The 12,611-nt window shown below is 43.4% G+C and overlaps 1 protein-coding gene and 1 long non-coding RNA gene across 2 annotated transcripts; one reads left to right on the plus strand and one right to left on the minus strand.

Moving 5' to 3' along the window:
- Window positions 1-7,694: 7,694 nt before the first annotated feature.
- Window positions 7,695-12,409, plus strand: LOC129675117 (uncharacterized). The gene is made up of 4 exons (XR_008719877.1): window positions 7,695-7,782; window positions 9,772-10,113; window positions 11,016-11,518; window positions 12,374-12,409. It is a non-coding gene; the product is annotated as an uncharacterized LOC129675117 (long non-coding RNA).
- Window positions 11,270-12,066, minus strand: LOC129675116 (neutrophil antibiotic peptide NP-1-like). The gene is made up of 2 exons (XM_055605147.1): window positions 11,904-12,066; window positions 11,270-11,367 (listed from the first exon to the last, which is right to left on the minus strand). Exons 1-2 carry the CDS (start codon window positions 12,064-12,066, stop codon window positions 11,270-11,272), a joined length of 261 nt encoding a protein of 86 aa, XP_055461122.1.
- Window positions 12,410-12,611: the final 202 nt, after the last annotated feature.

The raw sequence follows: 12,611 nt of genomic DNA on the forward strand, positions 1-12,611 counted from the left end.
AGACCAAACGGACTTACATTCTTCTCATTATTTTTAATTAGATGCTCAATCTATCAAGGTGACCTGGGCTTCTGGAAAGCAGGTATCTCTCTCACTAACCTCCTTCATTTCTCAACCTTTCTTGGCCCTCTCCTTGATTATCTCTCTTTCCATCTCTTGCCCTTATCTCATCCCCTTTTGATAAAATTAATGATTGTGCCAAACTGAGCATGGTAGAGCCTAGCTCCAGGTCTCATCCATCATTCTACTTAGTTCATCCTCCAACCTCAGATGGGAGGTGAATGCTGAATAAAGAGAAGTGTGTTCACTCCACATAGGGAAATTCAAGTAATGGAGGGTATTTGGGATGGAGGCAAGGGAGACCACCAAGCCACCAGCTACCCAAAGCTTCAGAGACATTCTGACACACACACACACACACACACACACACACACACACACACACTCATCACCTCATTCTAGGGCTCTTCAGAAGTGATAGTTGGGGCTGTCTCCCAAGTCATTTCTCACAATTTGCTGCCTCAAAAATCCCGTCCTGTCTCTCTGCTTCTAATCACAGCTCACCTTCTCAATACCCAGGGTTTCAGGGACTTGGCACTTTGGTTTTTAGCATGCACACCTCAGCTTGCGTCCATTCTTTGGCCAGCACGGCTCTATGTGAGTCTGAAGTGAAATTCAGGCCGGTGTGACCTGTTGTTATCATCAAACCTGGACTATAGACTTTTATCACATTTCTGGGAAGGAAGTTTAGGGAATCCCCTGGACTGTTCAGAGGGCCAAGAGCTCTGCAGAGTCACACACCAGCAGTTCAGCCCTGTGGACGAGCTCCACCACAGTGTCTTTGTGTCATTTGCTTGAGACTAGGTGTACACCAGTCAGGGTTCTCTGGAGAAAGTGAACCTGTTCCTTTATTTGGGGGAGTTGAGCCATGAGACCGTGGGAGCATGGAGAGTAAAAGGTTTAAGATCTGCTGGGGGTGGGGTGGGAGACTAGTAGACCGAGACCCAGGGGAAAGCTGCATAACAGGGACTAAGAAGTTTCCTGCAAGGCGCACACTCTTCACTTGGGCCTGCAGATTTTAGTGGGTAGCTAAAAGCAAGATGAAGCTGGGCTGTTATGCCTAGTTCATGAGACCCCCAAAGACCAGGAAACAACTCCACTGCAAACACATGAGGGTTTATTGGATACAAGCTACAGCCCGGGTCACAAGCTCTCTGTGGAAACAGAGCATATGTGGCCCTGAGGTCTGGGGGAACAGGGTTTTAAAAGGGTAAAACCACAAGTGGAGAATTTCTAAGCCTTGTTCTATTTTAGATATCTGATCACAAGCAATGTTTGAAATGTCCTGTTAGGGAAGGGGAGCGATTAGCACATCTTGTGGTTTTTCTTAGAAGCAGGGCTATGTGACCTTGGTCACCAGCTAGGGGCTATCTGGGTGGGTTGCCAGGCAACGGTATCTCCCAAGTGCAAGCCTGGTTACTTTTCTGCAGCAGGGCAGGTCTGTATCAACTTGCCCACTTCTTTGTCTAAACTTGTACCCAGGACCACAGTCATGTTGCCCCAGGAATTATATGTCAAAATTTTAGACCTCTCAGGCATCTGTGCCTTTGTTTGTTATCTGTCTCTTTTATGTTCTTTATATAGGCATGTTAATAATCTAAGAAATATTCATCTAAAGTGAGTAATCTTTCCATTGAAGACCAAAGACACTGAACCAAGATTAAGTAAAGGATTTTACTGTCAGGTTTTACAACCAGCCCTTCAAGGTACATAGAAGCCTCCAGTCATTGTTGTAAATCAACATCACCTTGGATTTAATAAACAGCAAGTTCTATAGTCAGATAACCATATAATGAGGCTTCCCCCTCACCTAATGCTACAAGAAAATGGATCTCCAAGAAACATTGCCCCAACATACAGTAACTATGACAATCACTTCTCCAGACCCACCTTCCAGAACCTTCTAGATTCTAGCATCTACAGTGAGGATGGAGACAGTGATCAAATGGACCACAGTTAGTCCAAAACTAACATTATGCACACCTCTTACTTCTTTCCCAACACTTCTTCCATGAAAGACCAAAGCTAGTGTTGGTGCCTAGACATGAGCCAGGCATGCACAATCCCCCTTGTCTTCTTGATACATCCATATTGACTAAGGCTCCTTTCTCCCTTGTATCTTTAATTTCTCCATTTAAGCTCAGGAATAAATGGCTAGGCATATTTTTGTTTTGAAGAATACAAAGAATTCAAGGTGCTTTGGCCTGGGATTGCAGGAACTTAGTGTAAAACAATGTGTAAAGATGTCTGCTAACAGAATCCCCTCTTACTCCAGGAAGCCTTGGGAGTAAGAGGGGGACTATACTGGCTTTAGCTGTTGGATACAGCCAATTCGCACTGTAGAGGAAAATCTTTTTTTCTCAAACCTCATCAACTAAAGATTAATTTCATTTAACAAAACTTACCTTCAGTACAGTGTTGATGCAAAGATCTGGGCACTGTGGCCCCCCAAACCCTGACACTAACAATTAGCTATCACATGGGTGTGGATATTTTGAATCTCTGACTCCCAAAATTATACTACTCCTTTTCCTTAAAGGATGTTTCCAGAAAGTCCAGATTTTAAAAGTTAATCATAGGCTGGTATTCCATATACCTTGGGTCCTGGTTTCAACCTTCTGGGTTAATTGAGACTCAGTGGCTTTATCCTCTAACAGACCTAAGAAGGAAATGATGGAGGATAGGGCAGAATGCAGCAAATGGTAGAGCACCCAGATCCTTACTGGAGTGAGTTTCTCTGATTTCTGGTGGTCTGGAGGAGGTCACAGAGACATTAGAAAAGACAGGACAACAAAGGACCAGGACTTTAGACAGAGGGGCTTTTCTACAGGTGGGTAGACAAAAAGAAGCTGTGTTTGCTTCTCAAGGCCTGTCCTAGGGACAGGCTGGGAGTCTGCTGCCCACCCCTTGGGGAGGGACATTCACCCCTCCCCTTCCAGCCTAGATTCACCTTTAGCTGCACTCTGAGTTTAACTGCGACCTGGTGGCTGTGTTATGCCCTCCCCAGGCACCTGGACCGGCGTGTGGCTTGACTTCATACCCCCTTAAATAAGAATGTGAAACAAGATTAGACCCTGTCCTTATGCCATATGCAGCTGAGGAGGCTAAAGGAAAGACAGCACAGATGATCCCATTGACTAGAATGGTTGTCCTGTCAAGCAAAACAAGGGCACTAATAAATGTCACATTTACATCAGTTTTTATTTTTACAAATTTCTATTTTAATTGTAAATATTCAAGAAGTACAGAATGATAATCTGATTTGTATGTGCTCTGTGTAATGGTTAAATCAGGGTGGTTAACATTTTCAAGTCAAACATTTAAAACTTTCATTAATATAATAACTGTACTTAGTTACAAGGCACAAGACAGCCTTTTAATACGTGCATACAACATGTGCTCACCATAGCAGAGAAATTACTGTTCACATAGCCTTTTTGCTTATGTCTGGAGCCCTAGATCGTCTCTCTTCTGTTGCAGGATATTTGATCACAATGTGCCCCAGACTATGTTGCTTACTGGGAAAACCTGTTTCTAGCTGTGGTGTGGCTCAGCCCTAACACACACCTTTAATCCAAGAGCTTTCTGCTTGAGTATTGTAAACAGGGTTAAATAAAATTAACCCTGTTTAATCTTAATTTTGTAATCCTGTTAATTTTAATTTTGTAGGTCAAGAGGCAGAATAAGCAACCAGTTTATTAAAATACATTACAAAATACATAGAGAGTAAGAGAAAGTCGGATAGATAGATGCACAGGAAGTAGAAGGGAGGAACATTCAGTTTGGAGGTATTTTGGAGATGGCATGGGGAAGGAGCTTTGTCTTTTGCCTTTGGGACATTGGCTGAAGAAGAAGGTCAGCTGGGTGCTTTCTCCGCCTCTCTGAGCTAATAGACTTTCACCCCAGCATCTGGCTCCTGGGTCTTTTTGGTAAAATCAAATGATTGAGATTTTTTGATAAAAACAACACTCTTCCATAGAAAATACAAATTTACAGAAACTACAGTTACCCTGTTATGCTATAGAACAATAGATTTTCCTCCTTCTACCCATGTTTTTATACCCAGTATTCATTCTCCCCTTACTTCCCCTCTTCCCAGATTCTAGGAAATCACTAAAAAAATTCAGAATGACAATTTTTGCATGTGTTAACATATGGCATTTAACTTTCTGTCTGATTTACTTCATTTAATACAATTTTCAATATTATCCACTTTGCTAAAAAGAAAGGATATAATTCTTTCTTAATGTACATATGAATAATATATGCTATTTTAACAATATTTTATATTAATAAAATTACATTGTACATAAACCACAATTTTTCTTAATCTCCTCATTCACTTACAGATATGAAGATTGAATATGTATCTTAGTATTGTGACGGATGCTCAGTAAACATGGATTTACAGGTACCTTTGGGGATTTGATATGCTTGGGTTTATTGTAAATCTTTTATTCACTTGATGCAATTGTCATCTTGGGGCTTACTGCTGAATAAGCTCACCCTTTCTAGTTCTTTCTGAACTCTGGGTGGCTGGTTCAACTCAGCTGTTCTAGTTTAAGCTTCTCTGACAACTGAGTGATACCCAAGCTCAAACTTCTCTCCAAACTGGCTTCTCTCAGCTTCTGACTGAATTGTTCTGCTTGGTCTCATGCTGACTCCAGGTATTTATTCTAATCTTCTGTGTCATTCTCTGGCTTGCTCTGTCTTCACGTGCATCTGGCTTGTTCTCTCTGAAACCTGTCTCTGTAAAACTGTTCTGATAAAAACTGCCTCTCAGCTCTACTGCATTGCTTCTAAACTGACTCCCAACAGACTGACCTCAATTCAACTGAACTGCCTCTCCCTATTCTGTCTTAAATTGATTGCCTTTCTTTCCTGTGCTTGAGTTGGGCATATCCTAGTCTGTCAAATCTTTCTCTGATTCATCACTTTGTCTGTCCCTCAATTAGATATTATTGTTTGGGATTAAGGGTATGTACTAAGGGAGTGTCTATATTCCATCCAGAGTGGTTAAATGTATGCATTCCAGCCAGAGGGATTAAAGGTATATGGCTTGTCTGCATTCCAGCCAGATCACATAAACCTAGAAGGTCTTTAGATGTGATCCCTTGCCAGAGCAGCCACGTTGCTGAATTGAAATTCCCCTACGATTTATAGTCAGAAAAAGGATAGGTAGGTGATATGATCACTCAACGTGTAGTCTTTTCAGGAGCCATTGTCAGTTCCAGCGGTAGATGTGCTACTTTGCACCCCAGGCATATAAAGGATAGTTTAAACATTTAACTGAAAAGCAATAGCAAACAATAATGAACAATCTGAAGTAAACTCACTCCTATCCGCTCCACCTGGGAGGAACATGAAAACACATTCGAAGAACAATTCTGTGTTTTGAAGAAACTGAGGTCACAAGACTCTTGTCTTGCTTTCTTGGAGTTTTCTCACAAGCATGTTGTATTAGGTGTTTAAATATTTACTATTGATCTATCTTTTAGTAACACTGATGTTAATCCCAAACAGCTGTATAACCAAATCACCACACAGAGACTATGATTTATTTAGTTAACCTAGAACACAATGCTGGGCAATAGTTATTCATACTAAACCTCCAAGCCCGCATAGTTTCCTACCATTTAGATTTTCCACATTATACTTGCTTTTAGTGATATCTTAGGTCTGGTTCATCTCTCTACGTTGTTCCAAGACCTGTCCTCCAGTCTGTCTCTCCCAGCTTCTGCTCTTCCTCCTCCTCTGCCTCCCATTCCTTCCTGTCCTCTGGCTCCTTCCCCCTCTGGCCTACTCCTTCCTCTCCATTGCTCAAAATTGTAGCTGGTTGTTTTATTTTGGCCTGTGATGCTTAGAATAAGCATCACAATGCAATGTCCGGATTGAAACCAGAGAATGGGGGAGAGAAATCAGCATCTGAATGAACAAGGGTAAGGTATATACATTTCAAGAGAACATTATGCCAACACAAGCACTCAGAATTCTTTTCACAGGACTCCATTTCTAGACTGCTCCAATAATGAGGAGCAGTTATTGTTGTCTCTTTCATTTGCCGTCTACTTAACTCCAAAGCTAAGACTGATTGACAGCCACAGAGTCCAGCTGCTGCTTTGCTTCTGTTGAGACTAAGCACTCTCCTCAGTCACACTGACCCAGTGTCCACACTGCAATGGCACTTCCTGGACAGACAGTAGCACTGCTGACCTGAAAGTCCTGCTTCCCACAGAGTAAGCTTACTTTCCACAGCATCTGGAGACAGGGGGGAACATTCTCTGCAGAGTAGGATTAAACATCAATCTGTGGCTCTCTGCACCTAAAATATGGTGGTAGTCTCAAGTAGGCGAGAACAAAGGAATATGAATTACTGGGTTTATGAAGTTGTGAGTTTACAAAAAACAGGCACAGGCCTCTGTCATCATGTCAGAATTTAGAGAACATGAAAGACAGCTGTTGATCAAATGTGGGTCACCCCCCCCCACACACACACACACAACCAGCTGTTCACTCTATAGTGTGAATAACATCCCCAGTTCCTACAGAGGGAAGGTTTGGGGTAACACATGTACAGAGCTTCAGAGTATTCTCACCATAAATATTTCTCCACCCCCAACATTGTATATAGCTCTGATAGCTACAAATATAGTGGTAAGCCATGTCTCTACATAGCTGCCATGTGGTAAAGTATATTTTCATGAGGGGATATTCATGTGTTAGAAATAACACTGCAACACATTCCTTTTGAGTCCAACTCTTCACAGGGTTTGTAACATTGAAAAATTGAGACTGAATGCCTCATAGCAAATGCTAAGTTTCTAGTCATTTTTACTATGATATTTTGAATGTTGGAAGGAATTTGAGTTGTCTACTGTGCAGAATCTTAAATCAGGAAGCAAGCTACAACTTGGGCATGAGAATGGGAGAATGAGGTCAAGTCACAAGAGAAGGCTGGATAGATGTGCGCAGCTCTATGAACTAATGACAACAAAAGGCAAGAACTGGGCTTTCCTCCATGTCTTCCCCCACTCAGATGAAGATGAGGCCAGAGAAGTCACACTTAACACCTGCTTTTTTGCCTGCAGTAGGAAGGGTAGCCACAGGATAAAGTCACACATTTGGTAGTTTTGTTGGAGGCATCGTCACAGGTAAGAACAGACCAACTGTAGGCTCTTCAGAGAACTGGGTGGTTTGGATGGTTTCCCAGAGCCTTGATCAACCAGTAGATGTTCATTTTTCCATGTCAGTACTTTTTTATTATTACTTCGTTATTTGAGAGAGTTCGGCTATGTATTGGCTTTAATTGGTGAATTAATGGTAGCAGGCATTAGGTGTTTTACAGATCCACTGGTGGAAACACACAGAGGGAAAAACAATGAGGGTGCACACTGTACTGATTTAGGAACCCAACCTTTGAATGTGACTACGTGACTCTTTTGGCATCCTAAGACGATACCTTCACTTCTGTGGCGGCTGCAGGAACCCAGGGTAAGCTGCCCCACGTTCCTTCCAGAATCCCATTCTTGGAATTTCAGTATCTGTGCAAGGTGGAAGAGCTGCTCCATGTATGAAAGACTTACTAACTCTCTGTTCTCTTCCTGGCAACTCTGCTGTGGTTCTGAAGCCCAAGATGGGGCAGCTCTGGACAACTGCACTGCCTTCTAATATGTTTTATCTGCTGGTGAAATGAGCCAATTCAAGTCAGATTAAAGCATACAGGTGGGTTTATTGGGTGCCTCTCTTGGGTGGGTTCACTCGTCCCAAGAGATGAGGCCAGGGAAGTCACCATGAGGAGGGAGACAGAGAGAAGGGGGAAGAGAAAGAGAGAAAGAGCCTGTGCACACAGGGAGAGAGAAAATGCAGAGAGAGGGAGGGAACCAAATTTCTGGATTATATAGGGAAGCCCAGTCACTGGGCTGGAAAGTTCAGGGTAGAGGGTGGGGTATCCCGGTCATGTCCTGTAACAGGTGGAGATTGAAGGATACTGAAAGAACCTGGTCCACTCTAGTATGTTAAATATGTACCTCAGCCTCTCGTCCCGGGTCTGAGTTACCCTCATTCAAAAGAGACCCTACCCAGAGTCAGAGTATAGCAGACACTGGGGCAGAAGTCTTGCTTCCTACGGGCATCCTTGGCATTGTTTCTGCTACTGGTCAGTTCATTTCTAGGTGGAACAGATTGGACAAATGGGGAATCATTGTCCTTGAACTACTGTCTGTTCCTATGCAAACTGTCATTGTCATGCTTGGACTTCCTGGAACAGTCCACCAATTACCTCCCCCGTAAGAGCAGCCATGGACCGATCCGCCATACTCTTTTCCCAAACACATGATGTGGAGTCCTAGCCAGGAAGTCCTCTATGCACAGGAGCCATGAGGAGACTGGGGCCCAATGCTGGGGATCTCTGCAGGGCTTTCTGCTCACTGTCTGATAGATATTTGAAGGAAACACTAAGAAAGTGTCTGTAGCTCCGTGGGCTACCTAGAGGAGAAACAGATCAGACAGAAGAACCCCATCTTAGTTCACCAAGATGTCAGACTGGCCCCTCAGAGTCCTGGGTCATGCCTGAGAATGACTCTTAGGAAAGAAGAGGATGAGAAGCTCAGAGATGGTGCCCCCCTGATACTCATGGCTTCCAAAACATTGTTCTGTATTCAGTGTCTGCTTGATGAAGGGCATGATCACAAAGATATTGTTATCATTTCCTATCATCCGTGTCAGTATTCACTCATTAATATTTGAAAAAGGAAAAACCCCACAAAAATATACCTTCTCTATTTTGGAACAGTTTGAAAAATTGTATTAATTCCATTTCAGACATTTTGTAGAATTTGGCAAGCAAAACCATCATGCTCTGGGACTTTCCTGGTGGAGATCTATAAGCAGTCTAAAAGTTGCATGGGGTTGTAAGAAGCCCAACGTTGAAAAAAAAAAAAAAAAGGATGTGGTATAGATACAGGAGGAGTTTTCAAAGCTCATAAAACACTGGTGTAGAGTGGACAGGGCATCATAAGGTTAAGAGAATTGGCTTATGGTGCATTTTGGTTTTAGTAAGCATATGAGGCCCTGTAGCCATTCCAGAAGGTATCCCTTTAAAGTACACGGATATAGATTAATGGAAGTGTGTGACGTATTTTGAGGATCGATAAATGTTCCTGGTGCGTTCCAGAAGCAATAGATTATAACAGAGGGCAATACACACGGCTGTTGATAAATATTTAAGCAGCTGGGGATCAAGGAAGTTCGTAATGTTCCTTCCCATTGCTCACGAAGTCACCACAAGCAGACATCAAATAGATACACCATGTGGTATAAGCAGAGATCAGAGATCAGAGGAACATCAAAGGCTTCGGGGAGGATAAGGGAGCTTTGTCTGGTTCCGGTATACATTTCCATGCTTTCCCCTTACACATATGCAAACACTAAAATCTAAGCCTAATTCAACGGACTCGTTTTTCTGTGATCCACCTCATGGTGACCAAATACAAACAACGTAAACATCGCTCCCCCTCCCTAATCACCAGGCGCCTGCGGCCCCGGGGGAAGGTCTCAGGATGACAGTCATAAGCGTCTTATGTCTGAGCTGCCCTTATCTCTTCACCCCATACCTACACCCACAGCTAAGCCAGTTCAGTAGCCCTCATATCTAGGAGCGTGCGCTGAAACGCAATCTGTTGAGACCCAGCTCTGTTTGTCTTTTCTTCCCAGGTGCCCTGGTGTACTTCCATACTGAAATGTCTTTCTGTGTGAGACGCTGACCAAATGTCCACACTATTCCATTAAAAGGGTACCAGCTCCCACAGAGAAGCGGACAGATGGCACGGCACTGGCCAGCAGGTGGCGCAGCGGTCCCAAAGGTTGCTCTTTTCCCTGAGACTCTTCCGTGGACTCTTGGCGCAGCGATGGTTGCGCATCCAACTGTAGCCCTCTGAACTCTAAACGCTACCCACATTAGCTTCAAAAGCAAATATTCCAAAGAAAACGAAGGAGACTCCGTAAAAGAGGTTGCAATCTATGAGTTCACAGATCTTCCCAGCACCGAGTGAGGGTGTGAGTTCACGAAAGCAACCATAACTCCTGTTAACGCTTTGAAATTTGGAAGGCTTGGGGATGACTTTTTATTTTACCGAAGTTAAACCAGTACCTTAGAGTGCCTTAAATGGGGAGGGGGAGAATAAGTTTTGGAGCAGCCTCGCATATATCCATGTCTAAATATGCCTGTTGAATTTGGCGGGTGGTTAAGAATTGGGGGCTCGAGGCCTCCAATGCCCTCTGCAGTGCACCATGCTCGGCCCGGGATCCATGCACCTGTGCAGGTGGCGTGAGCGGGTGTGGTGGCTGAGGATCCGGTTCTCTGCCACCTGGTCCCTCCTGCCGCTGTACCTCTGTTGTGTGTCGAGACACTTCTTGTGTTTCAAATGACTTCAGTCACGTTACAGCTCGGCACAAATTGAGAAGCACAGACAAAGACACGTGGATTTTGTTTGTGTGTGTTTTTTAAAAGCCGGACCCACATAGAGCAAATCCAGTTTCCCCAGATGTGCACAGATACTTCCGGCGATGAGTATATCTGGGCGGGACTTCCTGCTTTGCTTCATGTTTCTGCCTTTGCTATAATGCTACTTAAAATTCTGTCTGTGGCACTGACACACACTTAGGGCTTTATGGGTTGACACATGATCTTGGCCTGTTCGGTCAAACCCTAACATTTAGAATAAGGATGACCTAACTTTGAAAAGTTAGGTCACTGTGACAATGGAAAATTGAAGATAATCATCATGTTTTTGGTGTGTGTGTGTGTGTGTGTGTGTGTGTGTGTGTGTGTGTGTGTGTTTTACCTCCCACATTGCCAATGGCTTTGAGAGTTGTTCTAATCTAAATGAGGCAGAGCTATAAACTGCAGGATTAAAATGATTACAACAGCATTGACCTTTCTTATTATTATTTATCAGAAGCCTGTGTGCTAGCCTTGATATTCCTACAAGCCGGAACCAAGAATTTCATTATAGTATTCTGGAACCTGGTTCTCAGAGCCTTGCTTGGAGATAACAATCAGGCACATCCATAGAGAACTTGCTGCAAAGATTTATTTAGGTATAAAGGAGAAAGAAGCTTGAGGACACAGCATGGCACAAATACAGTATCCTTCAAGATTTCAAGTCACAGGACAAACTATTCTTGTTCTCAGTGCTCAATGGCAGCAGAGTCAGAAGACGTAGCCTCGGTAACTGCAGGCCCCATAGAGGCGTTCGAGGAAACCACAGCCTCTTCTTCTACAGTAGCAGGTCAAGCCTGACTTCACATCTGGGGATAGAGAGATCGCATGAGACACTCGGAGCCTGGGTCAGTGGATGGAAGAGATCCTGGGCAGGATATAGACTGGGTGAAGTGGGTTTCCCACGTTCATCATTCCCGGCAGCAGCGTGAGCAGCCACAGTGTGAATAAACATATATGGTAAGCACAAAGCTCCTGCCATCATAACATTTTAAACACACATCTCCAGTGTCTAAAATATAATAGACACAATAAAATGTTCTCCCTTTGACAAAGTCTAGCTATTTAGATCTAGGGAAAAACAAAACAAACAAACAAACAAAAAAAAAAAACAAAAACAAAAAAAACCTAGTCCCTAAGTCTCTTTATATATTAAACCCTGTTATGATCATGAACATATCTTGGAACACACAAAAAAAATCTTTGCAGAAAGAAATTTATTTATTTGACTCTTGCTGTTCAATGAGAAAAATAGAGAAGTAATAAAGTCACCCAGGTGACTCCGTTTCAAAGCGTCTCCACCTTTCTTTCTACTCCCTATCCCCAGCACAATGTCGTTTCCCACTGTCATCTTGAAGAGAAGTGCTTTTATCCCTTCCAAAGGATATGGACATATCCTTGTCCTCCTCTCCCAGCCAGTCTTGGACTGGAGCTTCATCAGCTATTCTGTGGACAGGTTCTGCCTGGGTCTGGAGGGCCAGCAGGAAAAGAGCAGTGAGTGTCCTCATGGCCGTGGGTTTCCAGATGATGAAAAAAGAAATCAGGAACCAAGTGTTCGGGGTGTATGTGACGAGAAAGATCTGACACAGGCTCCTAAGTTAGAAAGAGTCTACACTGATAAGAAGGGGGATTTGTCCTCAGGGTCTTCTTGATAGTCTTGTTTTCACAGCTTCCCTCATGACATGCCTCAGTCTGTGTGGTAGTGACTGTCTTTAGTTTAAGCTGGTGAGGATGAGGAGGGCTCTGCTATTGTTTCCTGTCACCACTTGGATTTTGTACTTAACACTTGAATGAGTCTTTACTTTTTAATGTTAGATGAAGAAGAAGAAGAAGAAGAAGAAGAAGAAGAAGAAGAAGAAGAAGAAGCACTTTCATGCGTTAAGCCCAAGGAAGCAACGCCTCTCAGTCTCTGAAGATGGATTCTGATGCCACCTGAAGTTGCTCACTCTGGGGCCAGACCTGGACCCTGATGATGTAGAGAGCCTAGCTTGCTAGGGTTGGTTGCATCGCATCACATGTGATGACCACGTTATCAAACTGTGGATGAAATGAG

Source organism: Psammomys obesus, unplaced genomic scaffold (assembly GCF_907164565.1).
Source record: "Psammomys obesus unplaced genomic scaffold, mPsaObe1.curated_primary_1811, whole genome shotgun sequence".
In the NCBI taxonomy this organism is placed as follows: Eukaryota; Metazoa; Chordata; class Mammalia; order Rodentia; family Muridae; genus Psammomys; species Psammomys obesus.

What these genes read in the sequence shown, in the direction of transcription:
- LOC129675116 (XM_055605147.1), bottom strand. Translation starts at nt 12,066, where the DNA reads ATGAGGACACTCACTGCTCTTTTCCTGCTGGCCCTCCAGACCCAGGCA. An exon ending in CACTTCTCTTCAAGATGACA is followed by an intron (nt 11,368 to 11,903) that starts GTGGGAAACGAC and finishes CTCTATCCCCAG; the next exon opens with ATGTGAAGTCAGGCTTGACC.